The sequence below is a fragment of the Oncorhynchus tshawytscha genome, linkage group LG10, assembly GCF_018296145.1.
Source record: "Oncorhynchus tshawytscha isolate Ot180627B linkage group LG10, Otsh_v2.0, whole genome shotgun sequence".
Lineage (NCBI taxonomy): Eukaryota > Metazoa > Chordata > Actinopteri > Salmoniformes > Salmonidae > Oncorhynchus > Oncorhynchus tshawytscha.
The window spans coordinates 61,761,876-61,777,217 of record NC_056438.1 but is presented as its reverse complement, the minus strand read 5'-3'; the positions used below and the strand labels follow the sequence as shown (position 1 = coordinate 61,777,217).

At 41.7% G+C, this 15,342-nt stretch overlaps 1 protein-coding gene across 1 annotated transcript; it reads left to right on the top strand.

Moving 5' to 3' along the window:
- The first annotated feature begins 1,360 nt into the window (after positions 1 to 1,360).
- On the top strand, positions 1,361 to 15,298 carry mep1bb (meprin A subunit beta b). Its single transcript, XM_024435810.2, has 14 exons — positions 1,361 to 1,525; positions 1,777 to 1,795; positions 1,893 to 1,943; positions 2,045 to 2,088; positions 2,326 to 2,404; positions 5,830 to 5,947; positions 7,544 to 7,722; positions 9,076 to 9,294; positions 9,938 to 10,090; positions 10,344 to 10,559; positions 10,805 to 11,272; positions 11,628 to 11,810; positions 14,191 to 14,350; positions 14,735 to 15,298. Exons 1-14 carry the CDS (start codon positions 1,454 to 1,456, stop codon positions 14,955 to 14,957), a joined length of 2,184 nt encoding a protein of 727 aa, XP_024291578.1. The 5' UTR covers positions 1,361 to 1,453; the 3' UTR covers positions 14,958 to 15,298.
- Positions 15,299 to 15,342: the final 44 nt, after the last annotated feature.

Below are 15,342 nucleotides of genomic sequence, written 5' to 3'. Positions count from 1 at the left end.
AGAACCGTCCAGAGTAGTGATGCTAGTTGGGCGGGTGGGTGAGGGCAGCGATTGGTTGAAGAGCATGCATTTTGTTTTACTAGCATTTAAGAGCAGTTGGAGGCCACGGAAGGAGTGTTGTATGGCATTGAAGCTTGTTTGGAGGTTTATTAACACAGTGTCCAAAAAAGGGCCAGATGTATACATAATGGTGTCGTCTGCATAGAGGTGGATCAAGGAATCACCCGCAAGAAGAGCGACATCATTGATATATACAGAGAAAAGAGTTGGCCTGAGATTTGAACCCTGTGGCACCCATAGAGACTGACAGAGGTCCGGACAACAGGCCCTCCGATTTGACACACTGAACTCTATCTGAGAAGTAGTTAGTGAACCAGTCATTAGAGAAACCAAGGCTATTGAGTCTGCCGATAAGAATACGGTGATTGACAGAGTCGAAAGCCTTGGCCAGGTCGATGAAGAAGGCTGCACAGTACTTTATTTTATTGATGGGGGTTACGATATCGTTCATCAAGGCAAAGGGTGGCTACTTTGAAGAATCTCAAATATAAAATGTTTTTTTATTCATTTTTTTGGTAACTACATGATTCCGTAGGTGTTATTTCATAGTTTTGATGTCTTCACTATTTTCAACAATGTAGAAAATAGTACAAACAAAGAAAAACCCTTGAATGAGTAGGTGTGTCCAAACTTTTGACTGATACTGTACATCAAAATCCACAAATAAATGGTTAATTGACTACAAAATCAACATTTTGCAATGGCCATCCCAGTCTCTGGACGTAAATCCCATTGAAAATGTGTGGTTTGAATTGAAGAGTACCATAAGCGCAGACAATGGATATCAAAGATCCAGAAAGATTCTGTATGGAGGAATGGTATAAGATCCCTCCCAATGTGTTCTCCAATCTAATAAACCATTTTATAAAAACGGTCAGTGCCATTATCCTTGCAAGGTGAGGTATTGAAAACAGGGGTGGCAATACTTTGACCCCTATCTTTTGAGAAAAAAAGTATTACTTGTTAAACAAATATATATATATATATATATATATATATATATATATATATATATTTGCTTAAGTATACCATTTTCATTTTTATTTGAGCGTACAATATAGCTCCGTATTTGTATGAAGTATTTTATAGTATTTTTTTGATAATCTTGATCAAGGGGGACAATCATTCAAGGGGTACACACACTGTACATGTGTGTAGGTAGTGGTGTGTGTTTATGTGTGTGTGAAAAGGTGTGTGCACAAGTCATCTGAGTCGACTGTAGGTGAATTATGACACTTTGTTTCTTGCTCTGTCAATTATTGATCTTGCCATCACATGTACTTTTATCTGGTCCATCGGACTAGCTTAGCACCTTTTACAAGTCTGTCTGAGAGGCCAAGGCTACTAATTCTTAGTGTTCCATACTAAGGGATTCTTTGACTAGGGAGTAAACATGGGGAGGAGAACGACATATTTAGTCATCCTCCATATTTCATGGATCTTATGTGAAAATGTCTTATCTCTGGTAAGGTTATGTTGCATTTATCTGTTTATGTATATATTGGTGAAAATGAAATACATGTCTCAAAGAAACATCAATATAGCTTTAGTACTGGTGTTGAATGGTTTTCTTTGTTATTGAGATACTGTAATATGATTTATGTTGACCTAATTTGCATTTTCATTTAAAATGAGTATAATGCCCAATTTGCATTGTTACAATGGTCACTCACTTTCTCTAAACAATGGTACGTTTTCCCTCTGTTTGCTTGTCAGCCTTCACCAAGAGTTTTAGGTAAGTGGATTTTCTTATTTTCTTTTCAATATTTCAAATAGAATGTCACCTATTCAAAGCTGTCATTTACTGTATGTCCTTTACATTTATTCTACAGAATATGATGTGGATGGTGGAAGGGACATGGACATCTTTGATATCAATGAAGGTTTGTCAGTTAGGATGTTACTTAATCTTGTTTCTAATAACTCAATGGGAGTTTCATAGCAATGTGCTGTGTGTGTGTGTGCGTGTGCTTGGTCCTAACAGAGGCTGGGTTAAACCTGGTGGAGGGGGATATTGAGCTTGATGAGGTGAGTTAATAAGTACTTCTGCTGGTCTTCACTTTAACAATGACATGTTATATCAAGCATAGAAATAGAAAGACAAGAATGGGGAAGTTCCATTGATTGCAGACCACAGCAATTTAACTGCACCCTCATGGGCTTGGGCAATTATATTTCTATGATATCAGCTCACTGCCCAGGCTTAACAGAACTAAATTATTTATTATTTCTTTTTTTGTCAAATGTAATCTACGGCTGACTCAGAAACAAGGCCGGAATTCTATAATAGGGGATCAATACAGATGGCCAAAGACTGTTCCCTACTACTTTGAGGATGACTTGGGTAAGACAATATATGTAGATACAATATAATACATACAGTGCATTCGGAAAGTATTCAGACCCCTTGACGTTACAACCTTATTCTAAAATTAATTCATTAATAGATTAAATTACTTATTTTCCTCATCAATCTAGACACAATAACCCATAATGACAAAGCAAAAACATGTTCTTAGAATTTTTTGCAAATGTATAAAAAATTACAAAACAGAAATACCTTATTTACGTAAGTATTCAGACCCTTTGCTACGAGACACGATATTGAGCTCAGGTGCATCCTGTTTCCATTGATCATCCTTGAGATGTTTCTACAACTTGATTGGAGTCCACCTGTGGTAAATTCAAATGATCGGACATGATTTGGAAAGACACACACCTGTCTATATAAGGTCCCACAGTTGACAGTGAAAGTCAGAGCAAAAACCAAGCCATGAGGTCAAAGGAATTGTCCGTAGAGTGTCGAGACAGGATTGTTTCGAGGCACAAGGGTACCAAATTTTTTTCGCAGCATTGAAGTTCCCCAAGAGCACAGTGGCATCCATTATTCTTAAATGATAAAAGTTTGGAACCACCAAGAACTCTTCCGAGAGCTGGCTGCCCGGCCAAACTGAGCAATCGGGGGAGAAGGGCCTTGGTCAGGGAGGTGACCAAGAACCCGATGGTCACTCTGACAGAGCTCCAGAGTTCCTCTGTGGAGTTGGGAGAACCTTCCAGATGGACAACAAACTCTGCAGCACTCCACTCCATGCCTTTATGGTAGAGTGGCCAGACGGAAGCCTCTCCTCACTAAAAGGTACATGACAGCCTGCTTGGAGTTTGCCAAAAGGCACCTAAAGGACACTCAGACCATGAAAAACAAGATTCTCTGGTCTGATGAAACCAAGATTGAACTCTTTGCCCTGAATGCCAAGTGTCACGTTTCGAGGAAATCTGGCACCATCCCTACGGTGAAGCATGGTGGTGGTAGCATTATGCTGTGGGGATGTTTGTCAGCGGCAGGGACTGGGAGACTAGTCGGTATCAAGCGAAAGATGAAATAAGCAAAGTACAGAGAGATCCTTGATGAAAACCTTCTCCAGAGTACTCAGAACTTCAGACTGGGGCAAAGGTTCACCTTCCAACAGGACAACAACCCTAAGCACACAGTCAAGACAATGCAGGAGTGGCTTCGGAACAAGTCTCTGAATGTCCTTGAGTGGCCCAGCCAGAGCCTGGACTTGAACCCGATCTAACATCTCTGGAGAGACCTGAAAATAGCTGTGTAGTGATGCTCTCCATCCAACCTGACAGAGCTTGAGAGGATCTGCAGAGAAGAATGGGAGAAACTCCCCAAATACAGGTGTGCCAAGCTTGTAGCATCATACCCAAGGAGACACAAGGCTGTAATCACTGCTAAAGGTGTTTTAACCAAGTACCGAGTAAAAGGTCTGAATACTTATGTAAATGTGACATTTCAGATTTACATTTGTAATATATTTGCAATTTAAAAAAAAGAAAGAACTGTTTTTGCTTTGTCATCATGGGGTATTGTGTGTAGCTTGATAAGGCGGGAAAAAAAACAATTTAAACAATTTTAGAATAAGGCTGTAACGTAGGGGTCTGAATACTTTCCGAATGCACTGTACATCTACACTGAACAAAAATATAAACACATCATTTAAAGTGTTGCTTCCATGTTTCATGAGCTGAAATAAAAGATCCCAGAAATGTTGCATGCGCATAAAAAGCTTATTTCTCTCAAGTTTTGTGCACAAATTTGTTTAAATCAAATCAAATGTATTTATATAGCCCTTCGTACATCAGCTGATATCTCAAAATGCTGTACAGAAACCCAGCCTAAAACCCCAAACAGCAAGCAATGCAGGTGTAGAAGCACGGTTGCTAGGAAAAACTCCCTAGAAAGGCCAAAACCTAGGAAGAAACCTAGAGAGGAACCAGGCTATGAGGGGTGGCCAGTCCTCTCTTCTGGCTGTGCCAGGTGGAGATTATAACAGAACATGGCCAAGATGTTCAAATGTTCATAAATGACCAGCATGGTCAAATAATAATAATCACAGTAGTTGTCGAGGGTGCAGCAAGTCAGCACCTCAGGAGTAAATGTCAGTTGGCTTTTCATAGCAGATCATTAAGAGTATCTCTACCACTCCTACTTTCTCTAGAGAGTTGAAAACAGCAGGTCTGGGACAGGTAGCACTTTCGGTGAGCACATTCCTGTTAGTGAGCATTTCTCCTTTGCCAAGATAATCTATACACCTGACAGGTGTGGCATATCAAGAAGCTGATTAAACAGCCTGATCATCACACAAGTGCACTTCGTGCTGGAGACAACAAAAGGTCACTCTAAAATGTGCTGTTTTATCCTACATGGCAATGCCACAGATTACTCAAATTTTGAGGGAGCGTGCAATTGGCATGCTGACTGTAGGAATGTCCACCAGAGCTGTTGCCAGAGAATTCAATTTTCATTTCTTTACCATAAGCCGCCTCCAACGTTGTTTTGGAGAACTTGGCAGTACGCCCAACCAGCCTCACAACCACAGACCACTTGTATGGCGTTGTGTGGGCGAGCAGTTTGCTGATGTCAATGTTGTGAACAGAGTGTCCCATGGTGGTGGGGTTAAGATATAGGCAGTTATTAGCTACAGACAACAAACACAATTACATTTTATCAATGGCAATATGTATGCACAGAGATTCCGTGATTAGATCCTGAGGGGCAATTGTTATGCCATTCATCCGCCGCAATCATGTTTCAGCATGATAATGCTCGGCTCCATGTTGCAAGGATCTGTACACAATTCCTGGAAGCTCAAAATGTACCAGTTTACCATTGCCTGCGTACTCACAAGACATGTCACCCATTGAGCACGTTTTGGATGCTCTGGATCGATGTGTACTACAGCATGTCCCAGTTCCCGCCAATATCCAGCAACTTTGCACAGCTATTGAAGAGGAGTGGGACAACATTCCACAGGACACAGTAAACAGCCTGATCAACTCTATGCGAAGGACATGTGTTGCGCTGCATGAGGTAAATGGTGGTACATGCACCAGATACTGACTGGTTCTGATCCACACCCCTACCTTTTTAAAGGTATCTGTGACCAACAGACGCACATCTGTCTTCTCAGTCATGTGAAATCCATAGATTAGTAAATGTTTTCAATTGACTGATTTCTTTATATGAACTGTAACTCAGTAAAGTCTTTGAGATTGCTGTGTTTATATTTTTGTTTAGTATAATACACATTCACTTTCTGAGACATGTTTTTGGTTCTAAAGGTTGACTATTTAAGAGGGGCAATACATGAATTTACGCAATGATACTATTTTATGGTCCATTGCTCGAAATAGGTCATGTGGCGTAGTCTTCAATTGAATGTGTAATTTCATGGTTACAAGACATATCTTCTATTCACAACACAGAGATCAATGCAAAAGGTGTTATCCTGAAGGCCTTTGAACAGTACCGGCTGAAGACCTGTATCGACTTCAACCCTTGGGAGGGAGAGCAGAACTACATTTCCATTTTCAAAGGAAGCGGGTAATGTAAGCAGTTATGGACTGCTCTGTTTTTATGTTGATTTATAATGTTTCTACATTGTGCTTTCAAGATACTGAACATACATGACTGCATAAAATGTATATACAGTACTAGTCAAAAGCATTCCAAGTGAAGCAAAGCTGTCATCAAGGCAAAGGGTGGCTACTTTGAAGAATCTCAAATATAAAATATATTTTGAATTAGTTTAACACATTTTTGGTTACTACATGATTCCATATGTGTTATTTCATAGTTTTGATGTCTTCACTATTATTCTACAATGTAGAAAATATTTAAAATAAAGAAGACCCTTGTATGAGTAGGTGTGTCCAAACTTTTGACAGGTACTGCATGTTTGGGGTTATTGTCTCACTAGGAGATCCACTCCTGGCAGTACACTACCGTTCAAAAGTTTGGGGTCACTTAGAAATGTCCTTGTTTTTTAAAGAAATGCATATTTTTTGTCCATTGAAATAACATAAATTTGATCAGAAATACAGTGTAGACATTGTTAATGTTGTAAATGACTATGACTGAGAAACAGACGCCTCACAAGTCCTCAACTGGCAGCTTCATTAAATAGTACCCGCAAAACACCAGTCTCAACGTCAACAGTGAAGACGCGACTCCGGGATGCTGGCCTTCTACTCCGGGATGCTGTCTGTGTTCTTTTGCCCATTAATCTTTTATTTTTATTGGCCAGTCTGAGAGATGGCTTTTTCTTTGAAACTCTGCCTAGAAGGCCAGCATCCCGGAGTTGCCTCTTCACTGTTGACGCTGAGACTGGTGTTTTGCGGGAACTATTTAAAGAAGCTGCCAGTTGAGGACTTGTGAGGCGTCTGTTTCTCAAACTAGACGCCCTAATGTACTTGTCCTCTTGCTCAGTTGTGCACCGGGGCCTCCCACTCCTCGTTCCATTATGGTTAGAGCCAGTGCTGTTCTGTGAAGGGAGTAGTACACAGCGTTGTACGAGATTTTCAGTTTCTTGGAAATTTCTCGCATGGAATAGCCTTAATTTCTCAGAACAAGAATAGACTGATGAGTTTCAAAAGAAAGGGCTTTGTTTCTGGCCAGTTTGTGCCTGTAGTCGAACCCACAAATGCTGATACTCAACTAGAATAAAGAAGGCCAGTTCAATTGCTTCTTTAATCAGAACAATAGTTTTCAGCTTTGCTAACATAATTGCAAAAGGGTTTTCTAATGATCAATTAGCCTTTTAAAATGATAAACTTGGATTAGCTAACACAACGTGCCATTGTAACACAGGAGTGATGGTTGCTGATAATGGGCCCCTGTACGCCTATATACATATTCAATGAAAAATCTTCAGTTTCCAGCCACAATGGTCATTTACAACATTAACAATATCTACACTGTATTTCTGATCAATTTTATGTTATTTTAATGGACAAAAAAAAATGATTTTTTTTTTCCAGAACAAGGACATTTCTAAGTGATCCCAAACTTTTGAACGGTAGAGTATATATTTTATTTTGGAAGGATGTGCCCATGGAAAAAAAGGTTAGGCTGTAGTATAGCCTTTGAGTTTGTATTATATTAACGCTCAACACTGATTTCTGGTTGTCGCTCTTTCAGTTGTTTCTCATCTGTGGGTAACCAACATGTGGGGAAACAGAGGTTGTCCATCGGGACCAATTGTGACCGCATTGCGACCATCGAACACGAATTCCTCCATGCACTGGGTTTCTGGCATGAGCAGTCACGGTCGGACCGCGATGACTACGTCACCATCCTGTGGGACCACATCTCTGAGGGTACTGAACCTCTAAACCTATGGTAACCCTAACCATAATGCTTACCCCTAACCCTCTGACGCCAAAATGTAGGGGTTAGGGTTATGGCTAAGGTTATGGTTGTACCAGGTAAGAGCTGTCAAATCCACAAGCAGCTCCCGGCATTATACCTAAAGCAGACATTGCCATTGGCTGCACGGAGTCGCATTAAGAGAGCCATGCAGCCTTGATTACAAGTCCGACTGTAATGTGAGATGTAATCTACACCTTGATTGTTTAGTTAAATGTTTTTCGATTTTAATGTAATTTTTTCTTTCTCGTTCTGATCTTCTGACGCGAGTGGGACGAGTGTAGCTTCGTGACAATAACCACACGGAAGCAGAAGCTCTAATTTGACAGCTCTAACACCAGCTAAGCAAGTGTCGGATATCGCCGATTAACGCTTGATCTGATTGAATCTAGGCTATTCCCACTGGGTAAAAATGGGTTTAATCAACATTGTTTCCACGTCCATGATGTTGAATCAACGTGGAAAACTGATTGAATTTGTAAAAAGTCATGAACATAAACATTTTTTTACTCAACTTTGAACCTAAATCCAATGACATGGTGATTTCATGTTAGTTGAAAATTCAACCAAATGTAAGTCAAAACTAGAAGTTGAGCTGAGGTCTGTTCCCAGTGGGGTGTTTCTTACTGTGCATGCCTGCATGTATTTGTCATCAGAAACATGGTGATTGGATTTCTCGGAATAACTTATCATCTGGACAAACAGTAATCTGTTTTCTTCCCACAAGCATATTACAATATGTCAACATGACAACATAAAGTCAGATTAGTGTTAGCCTGACCAAACAGGCCCACCCACAGTGTACACTACACTACTCATTAATCTTGACCTTTCCCAAGAGCTATAAGCTATGTGATCAGGACAAACAAATGTCTTCTTGCGCTGATCGACTGCCTAATTCTCTCAGACAAACAGGCAAAGGGCACCATATAAGCATCAACGGAAATTTGAGATTAGTGCATGGTCCTTTCAGATTAGTGCATGGTCTAAGTCATTAATATCAAGTCATTCATTTTGTGTAATTGAAGGTGAAAGAGCAGCGACATGATTCTTAAGATTCCAGTCAGCATCTTGTCATCCACATGAAGCCCTAACCCTACAGATCTGCCATTGGAGACGTTCTTTGTCTCGCTAACATTTTGGGGTTGAAGGCTTATTACAGTACATGTCAATTCAGGAGACGAATTGAAATTCCAAGGCTAGATTTGAAGAAGTGAGTAAACTGGCTGATTTGACCTCTCCAACCCAACTGAACTCTCTCTCTCTCCCTCTCCCCCTCCCTCCCTCAATCAATCAATCTCCAGGTAAGGAACACAACTTCAACACGTACAATGACACCATGTCCAGTTCTCTGGGTGTCCCCTACGACTACGGTTCCATGATGCACTACAGTAAGACTGCGTTCAGGAACGGTACCGAGCCCACAATCGTCACCAAGATCCCCGCCTTCGCTGATGTCATCGGTCAGCGCATGGAGTTCAGTGATAATGACCTGCTCAAGTTACGGCGCCTCTACAACTGCAGTAAGACACAGGCACATTAGGCTGTACGACTGCAGTAAGGCTCAGTCACTTTAGGCCTCTACAACTGCAGTAAGGCTCAGTCACTTTAGGCCTCTACAACTGCAGTAAGGCTCAGTCACTTTAGGCCTCTACAACTGCAGTAAGGCTCAGTCACTTTAGGCCTCTACAGCTGTCGTAAGGCATAGGAACATTGGGCTGTATAACTGCAGTAAGACTCAGGCCATGTTCAAGAGCATTGGTCTGCTCAGTCAGTGATCAACGACTGTCTGAGCAGACTGACTAATCTATCAAGTAAGTAGTAAGACATACTCACATTGACCTGCTGATCTACTGATTTATTTGATGGAGACTGTAATTTAGTCAAACCCACAGTGCAGGAGACTTCCTTTGCTGGAATGTCACATTTCTGCTATAAAACTTGAATTACAGTGATTAGTTAGGTGATATGTTCAAAGCGAAACTCAGGATCTTTCTGCAGTGTATATTTGATTGAGAACCCTAGTGGATTATCAAACGTGGTTGGGTACATGGTACTGCATAGGTACATGGTAAACCTAGATAAAAAATGTTTACAGCAGGTCAAAGTTTTCCTATAATTGCTGTTCAGCTGATGGCGATTGCATATACGTGTCCTTTGATCCAGCACGCTCCTCCACTTTCCTGGACACCTGCGACTTTGAGAGGGAGAACATCTGTGGCATGATCCAGGGGCCGGGGGACCAGGCAGAATGGACAAGGGTGACCCAGGCGCCTGGCGGGCCCAACACGGACTACTCCAACATGGGCAAATGCACCGGTGAGCACCCCCTCAGTACACACCAACCACAAAACAACACTATCAACCTCCCATCCTCAGTCCCTGACAGAGCAGATCACTATCAGCTCTCTTCTTATCTTACGGTCCAAAGGGTGACCAAAGGTCCAGTTACAAATAACACCTAGAGTTTTCCCTGACTGTTACCTGGTTAGTAAAACTCTGAGCCCTAGTAATAGGCTGACCCTACTTAACAATCCAATGGAAAATGTATACTGATGTCCATTGTTCACAGGCTCAGGCTACTTCATGCACTTGAGCACTGCCACAGGCAAACCAGCAGACACAGCCAGGCTGGAGAGCAGACTGCTCTACCCCAAGAGAAGCTACCAGTGCCTGCAGTTCTTCCTCTACAATGGTGGTGGCGCCAACGATCAGCTGGTGATCCTTGTCCGAGAGTACGATGAAGCCCACCCCAACGGAACCCTGCGTGTTATTCAGCCCATAGTTGGTAACATCTCTAACATATTGTCTCTAACATCTCTAACATATTGTCTCTAACATATGGTCTCTAACATAGCTAACATCTGTTACATCAACCTATAGACATTCAAATAATCTGTTAATAGTTTACACCCATCATATTGGTTTTTCTTAACCTGTATAATGCGTATAACATATGATATACTGTAAATTCTACACAACAATATTTTCTGTACTGTATTTATAAACTTAATGGTTTCCTCTTTCTCCCAGCACCACCTCAAGACCTATGGCAACTGCACCATGTGAGCCTGAACGTGGTCAAGAAGTTCCGGGTGGTGTTCGAGGGCATCAAGGGCGACGCCCCCTCCACAGGTGGTCTCTCCCTGGACGACATTAACCTCTCTGAGACTACCTGCCCTGATCACGTGTGGCGGGTGAAGAACTTCAGCCACATCATGGAGACCACTCCTAACGACAAACCCATCTACAGCCCCCCGTTCAAGTCTAGAGAGGGCTACACCTTCCAGATGGGGCTCTACCCCAGTGGGAAGGAGGGCTACGCGGGGGAGCTTTCTGCCTACGCCCACCTGGTGACCATGACCGGTGACACAGAGGTGCGGAAGTGGCCGTGTCCGTGGAAACAGATGACCATGATGCTGTTCGATCAGAACCCAGACATAATGAGGCGTATGAACAACCAGCGCAGTGTCACCACCGATCCTACTAAGAAACTCAGTGGTCAGTCCAGGTCCAGTATTCATTAAGCATCTTAGACTGGGAGTGTTGATCTAGGATCAGGTTCCCTCTCTCCATGTAATCTTTTTCATTATTATCTGAAAGGCTAAACTGATCCTAGGTCAGTGCCCTTCTGAAATGCCTAATTAATATAGACCAAGACAAGTGCAGAATGATTTGAAACCCAGGGATTTACTTTAACATATGGAGTTAAATTCCATTTTCAAATGAATGGAATTACCATTTTTTTCTGAGATGTTCCACCTGGTTTTGCATGGACTTAAAGTAGTAGTCTTCTTATTTCATAGATGAAGTCATGTAGAGTATATTGAGAAAGATCTGTGTTTTTACCTTTCAGAGACTTCAGAGCAGTTCTTCTGGGATGACCCTCGTAAGGTGGGCGTTGAAGTGTCAGCGGCGGATGGGACCAAATATTTTCGTGGGCCGGGTGCCGGGACAACCACATACCTCACCCATGGCAGGGCCAAGAGCAGGGACTTCATCAAGGGGGGAGACGCCATCTTCCTGCTTACCATGGAGGGTAAGAAGTTCTTAAACGTTACCCTGGTTCCAGATTTGTTCGTGCTGTATTGCCAACTCCTATGGTTAGCCATGACAAAAGTTAGCCTGGTCCCAGATTTGTTCATGCTGTATTGCCAACTCCTATGGTTAGCCATGACAAAAGTTAGCCTGGTTCCAGATTTGTTCATGCTGTATTGCCAACTCCTATGGTCAGTCCTGACAAAAGTTACCCTGGTCCCAGATTTGTTCATGCTGTATTGCCAACTCCTATGGTCAGTCCTGACAAAAGTTAGCCTGGTTCCAGATTTGTTCATGCTGTATTGCCAACTCCTATGGTCAGTCCTGACAAAAGTTACCCTGGTCCCAGATTTGTTCATGCTGTATTGCCAACTCCTATGGTTAGCCATGACAAAAGTTAGCCTGGTTCCAGATTTGTTCGTGCTGTATTGCCAACTCCTATGGTCAGTCCTGACAAAAGTTAGCCTGGTTCCAGATCTGTTTGGTCATTGTCAGTGGTGTAAGTAAAAATACTTGAAAGTAATACTTAAGTATTTTTTGGGGGTATCTGTACAACTTTGACTTTTACTTCACTACATTCCTAAAGACAGTTATGTACTTTTTACACCATACATTTTCCCTGACACCCAAAAGTACTCGTTACATTGTGAATGATTAACAGGACAGGAAAACTGTCTAATTGAAACACTTATCAAGAGAACATCCCTTCTGCCTCTGATCTGGTGGACTCACTCAACACATCATTTGTAAATGATGTCTGAGTGTTAGAGCATGACCCTGGCTATCCGTTAAAAAAAACTAAAGGAAAATGATGCCGTCTGGTTTGCGTTTATATAAGGAATTTTATATTATTTCTACTTTTACTTTTGATGCTTATGTATATTTTAGTAATTACATTTACTTTTGACACATAAATATATTTAAAACCAAGTACTTTTAGACTTTTACTTAAGTAGTATTTTACTGGGTGAATCACTTTTACTTGAGTCATTTTCTATTAAGGTATCTTTACTTTTACTCAAGTATGACAATTGGGTACTTTTTCCACCAATGGTCATTGCTGCGTTTGACACGATCACACAAACAGATCTGGGACCAGGCTACTGAAAATATATTTTTATCAAAAACGTGCCAAAAGCATTCTCTACATTCTCTGAAATCATGATACATTGTCTCTCTGTTTTGCATAATCATGTTCAAATATACTCATCTATATGATCCCACCAGTGGAGGCTGCTGAGGGGAGAACAGCTCATAATAATGGCTGGAACGGAGCGGCATCAAACCATGTGTTTGATACAATTCCACTCATTCCTCTACAGCCATAACCACAAGCATGTCCTCCCCAATTAAGGTGCCACCAGCCTCCTGTGGATCCACCATCATATCCCATTAAGGCCTAGATTCAATCACATCAAGTTTTAACACCCGCAAGTTGCCGTTTCGGCGGTGTCAGAAGTGTTACTGTGCTAGAGCTGCTGCTCCTGTGGTCATTGTCACAAAGCCACACTTGTCCCACTCGGGTTAGAAGTTCTGCATAAGTTAGTGTAGGCTATATAGAAATAATGACACTCAAGTTGAAAATCATTAAACAAAATAAAGAGGATTTCTATCAGCCTAATCAAGGTTTAGATAACATCTCACATTCTATTGCAAACTTGTAAATAAGGCTGCATGGGATTTCTGTTAATGCGACTCTGTGCAGCCAATGGCAATGTCCACTTTAGGTATAATGCCAGGAGCCAGAGGTCCACAGCAGTTCCACCTGCAGCGACACCACCAAAACAACCGCTATGCAGTGGGTCAGCCCTTACACTGCCTTGTTGATTATCATCACACTCATTCAAATAAAATCATGGGTTGTGGTTTTCCATCTATTTAAAGGTTGGCTTTGGGAAAAAATGCAAAAATAATTGCTTTAAACTACAATGGATCAATCCACCATCATACCAGGGAATTTAATGCTTAAACCCTCAAATGTATGAATAAGATATTTGGCTACAGAAGTGCCATTCTTACCAACCTCTACAGCTTCCATCCAAAAACAAATCCTTTGAAATGACGTCAACACATACTGGAGGAGTTACTGGCTAGCTAACTAGAATGACACATCGACGAACCACCAAAGGAACACTTTATTTCTGTTTGAAAATTGAGAAAGGGGCGGAGTTGGATTGTTTTTCGTGGCCAAAGTCAAATGTGATGTCCACATCACGTGATTCATTACCAATTCACGCCCATTCGCCATTTCTATAATCAATCATGCTACCCAATCCCATCCCAGTGTCTGTAGGCCAACATTCATTTCTATGTTAGTACTAGGTGTACTGTACCTCATTCTCATTACATACATGCCCCCTCCCCCCAATCTCTGTCTTCAGATGTGTCACATCTTACGGTGACCCAGCCCGTACCCTCCTCCACATTGCCACCAGTCACCACGGTTACCACCGCCATATTGCCACCTACTGACCCCTGCACTAAGGTCACATGTGGGAATGAGGGCGTCTGTGTGGTGGATGCTGGAAATGCTCTTTGCAGGTAAGGACACTATTATCTAGGCTTGTCGCTTACACAATACAATGGTCTGAAATTCAATCATCCATACTGAATTCTCTTTCGCTCTGTTCTCTCTGCATTAATAACCACAGCTTGATTCTTTCCTTTTATTATCTTGCACCAGCTGTGCAGATACAAACGATTCCCTCCGTTTCCTCAGAATGCTCAGTCTTACCCTTTACACATACACACAGCCCAGCAGGCAAAACTGGTGGTATAATGACATCATTACAACCAGTGTTGCCTGTTTATTGACTCCCACTTTCTTCCCCTCTGTATAGGTGAACTGTGTTAGAGCTATATTTCTCTCTCTCTATCCAGATGTGCAGTGGGTAGATAGGTGACTCTCTCTCGGTCCCTCTCTAGGTGTGCAGTTGGTGACGACTGGTGGTACTACGGAGAGAGTTGTCAGTATCAGGGTTCCACCCAGGACACAATGACCACAGCGCTTATAGCCTCTTTCTCTGTGCTGGGTGGCATGTTGGTGGTGACTGCAGTCAGTGTGGTGTGTGTGAAGAGGAAAAACAAGAACAGCGGAGGTGGAGACCGGGGCATCACCATGTCCAATGTCACCGTCACAGGAATGTAATGTTTTTCCCCCTGCCAGAACCAAAACTATTCATGGCCAGCCGTAAGTAGATGAAGAAGTTAACTGCAAAAGCTACAACTCCTTCAAATTTAAATGACAAAAGGTCTACTGGAAATTCCACTTAAATGTCTCATCCCAATAATTATCTGCCTATCAGCCATGTATTTTGATCAGCCTGTTAATTTTTACATGATTTGTAGTTTCTTTGTATGTAAAATCTCCAACTATTTTCTTGTGCTAAATTTTTATTTAAACACTTGAAAGGGGGATGTGCTCTACCTCTCCCGCACAGGTTATTTTCGTATTTGTGTGCAAAAAATAAATAAAAATCTGAAATATGCTATGAAGTGTATGTACAGTATTGTTCAGGGCATACGCTACATTA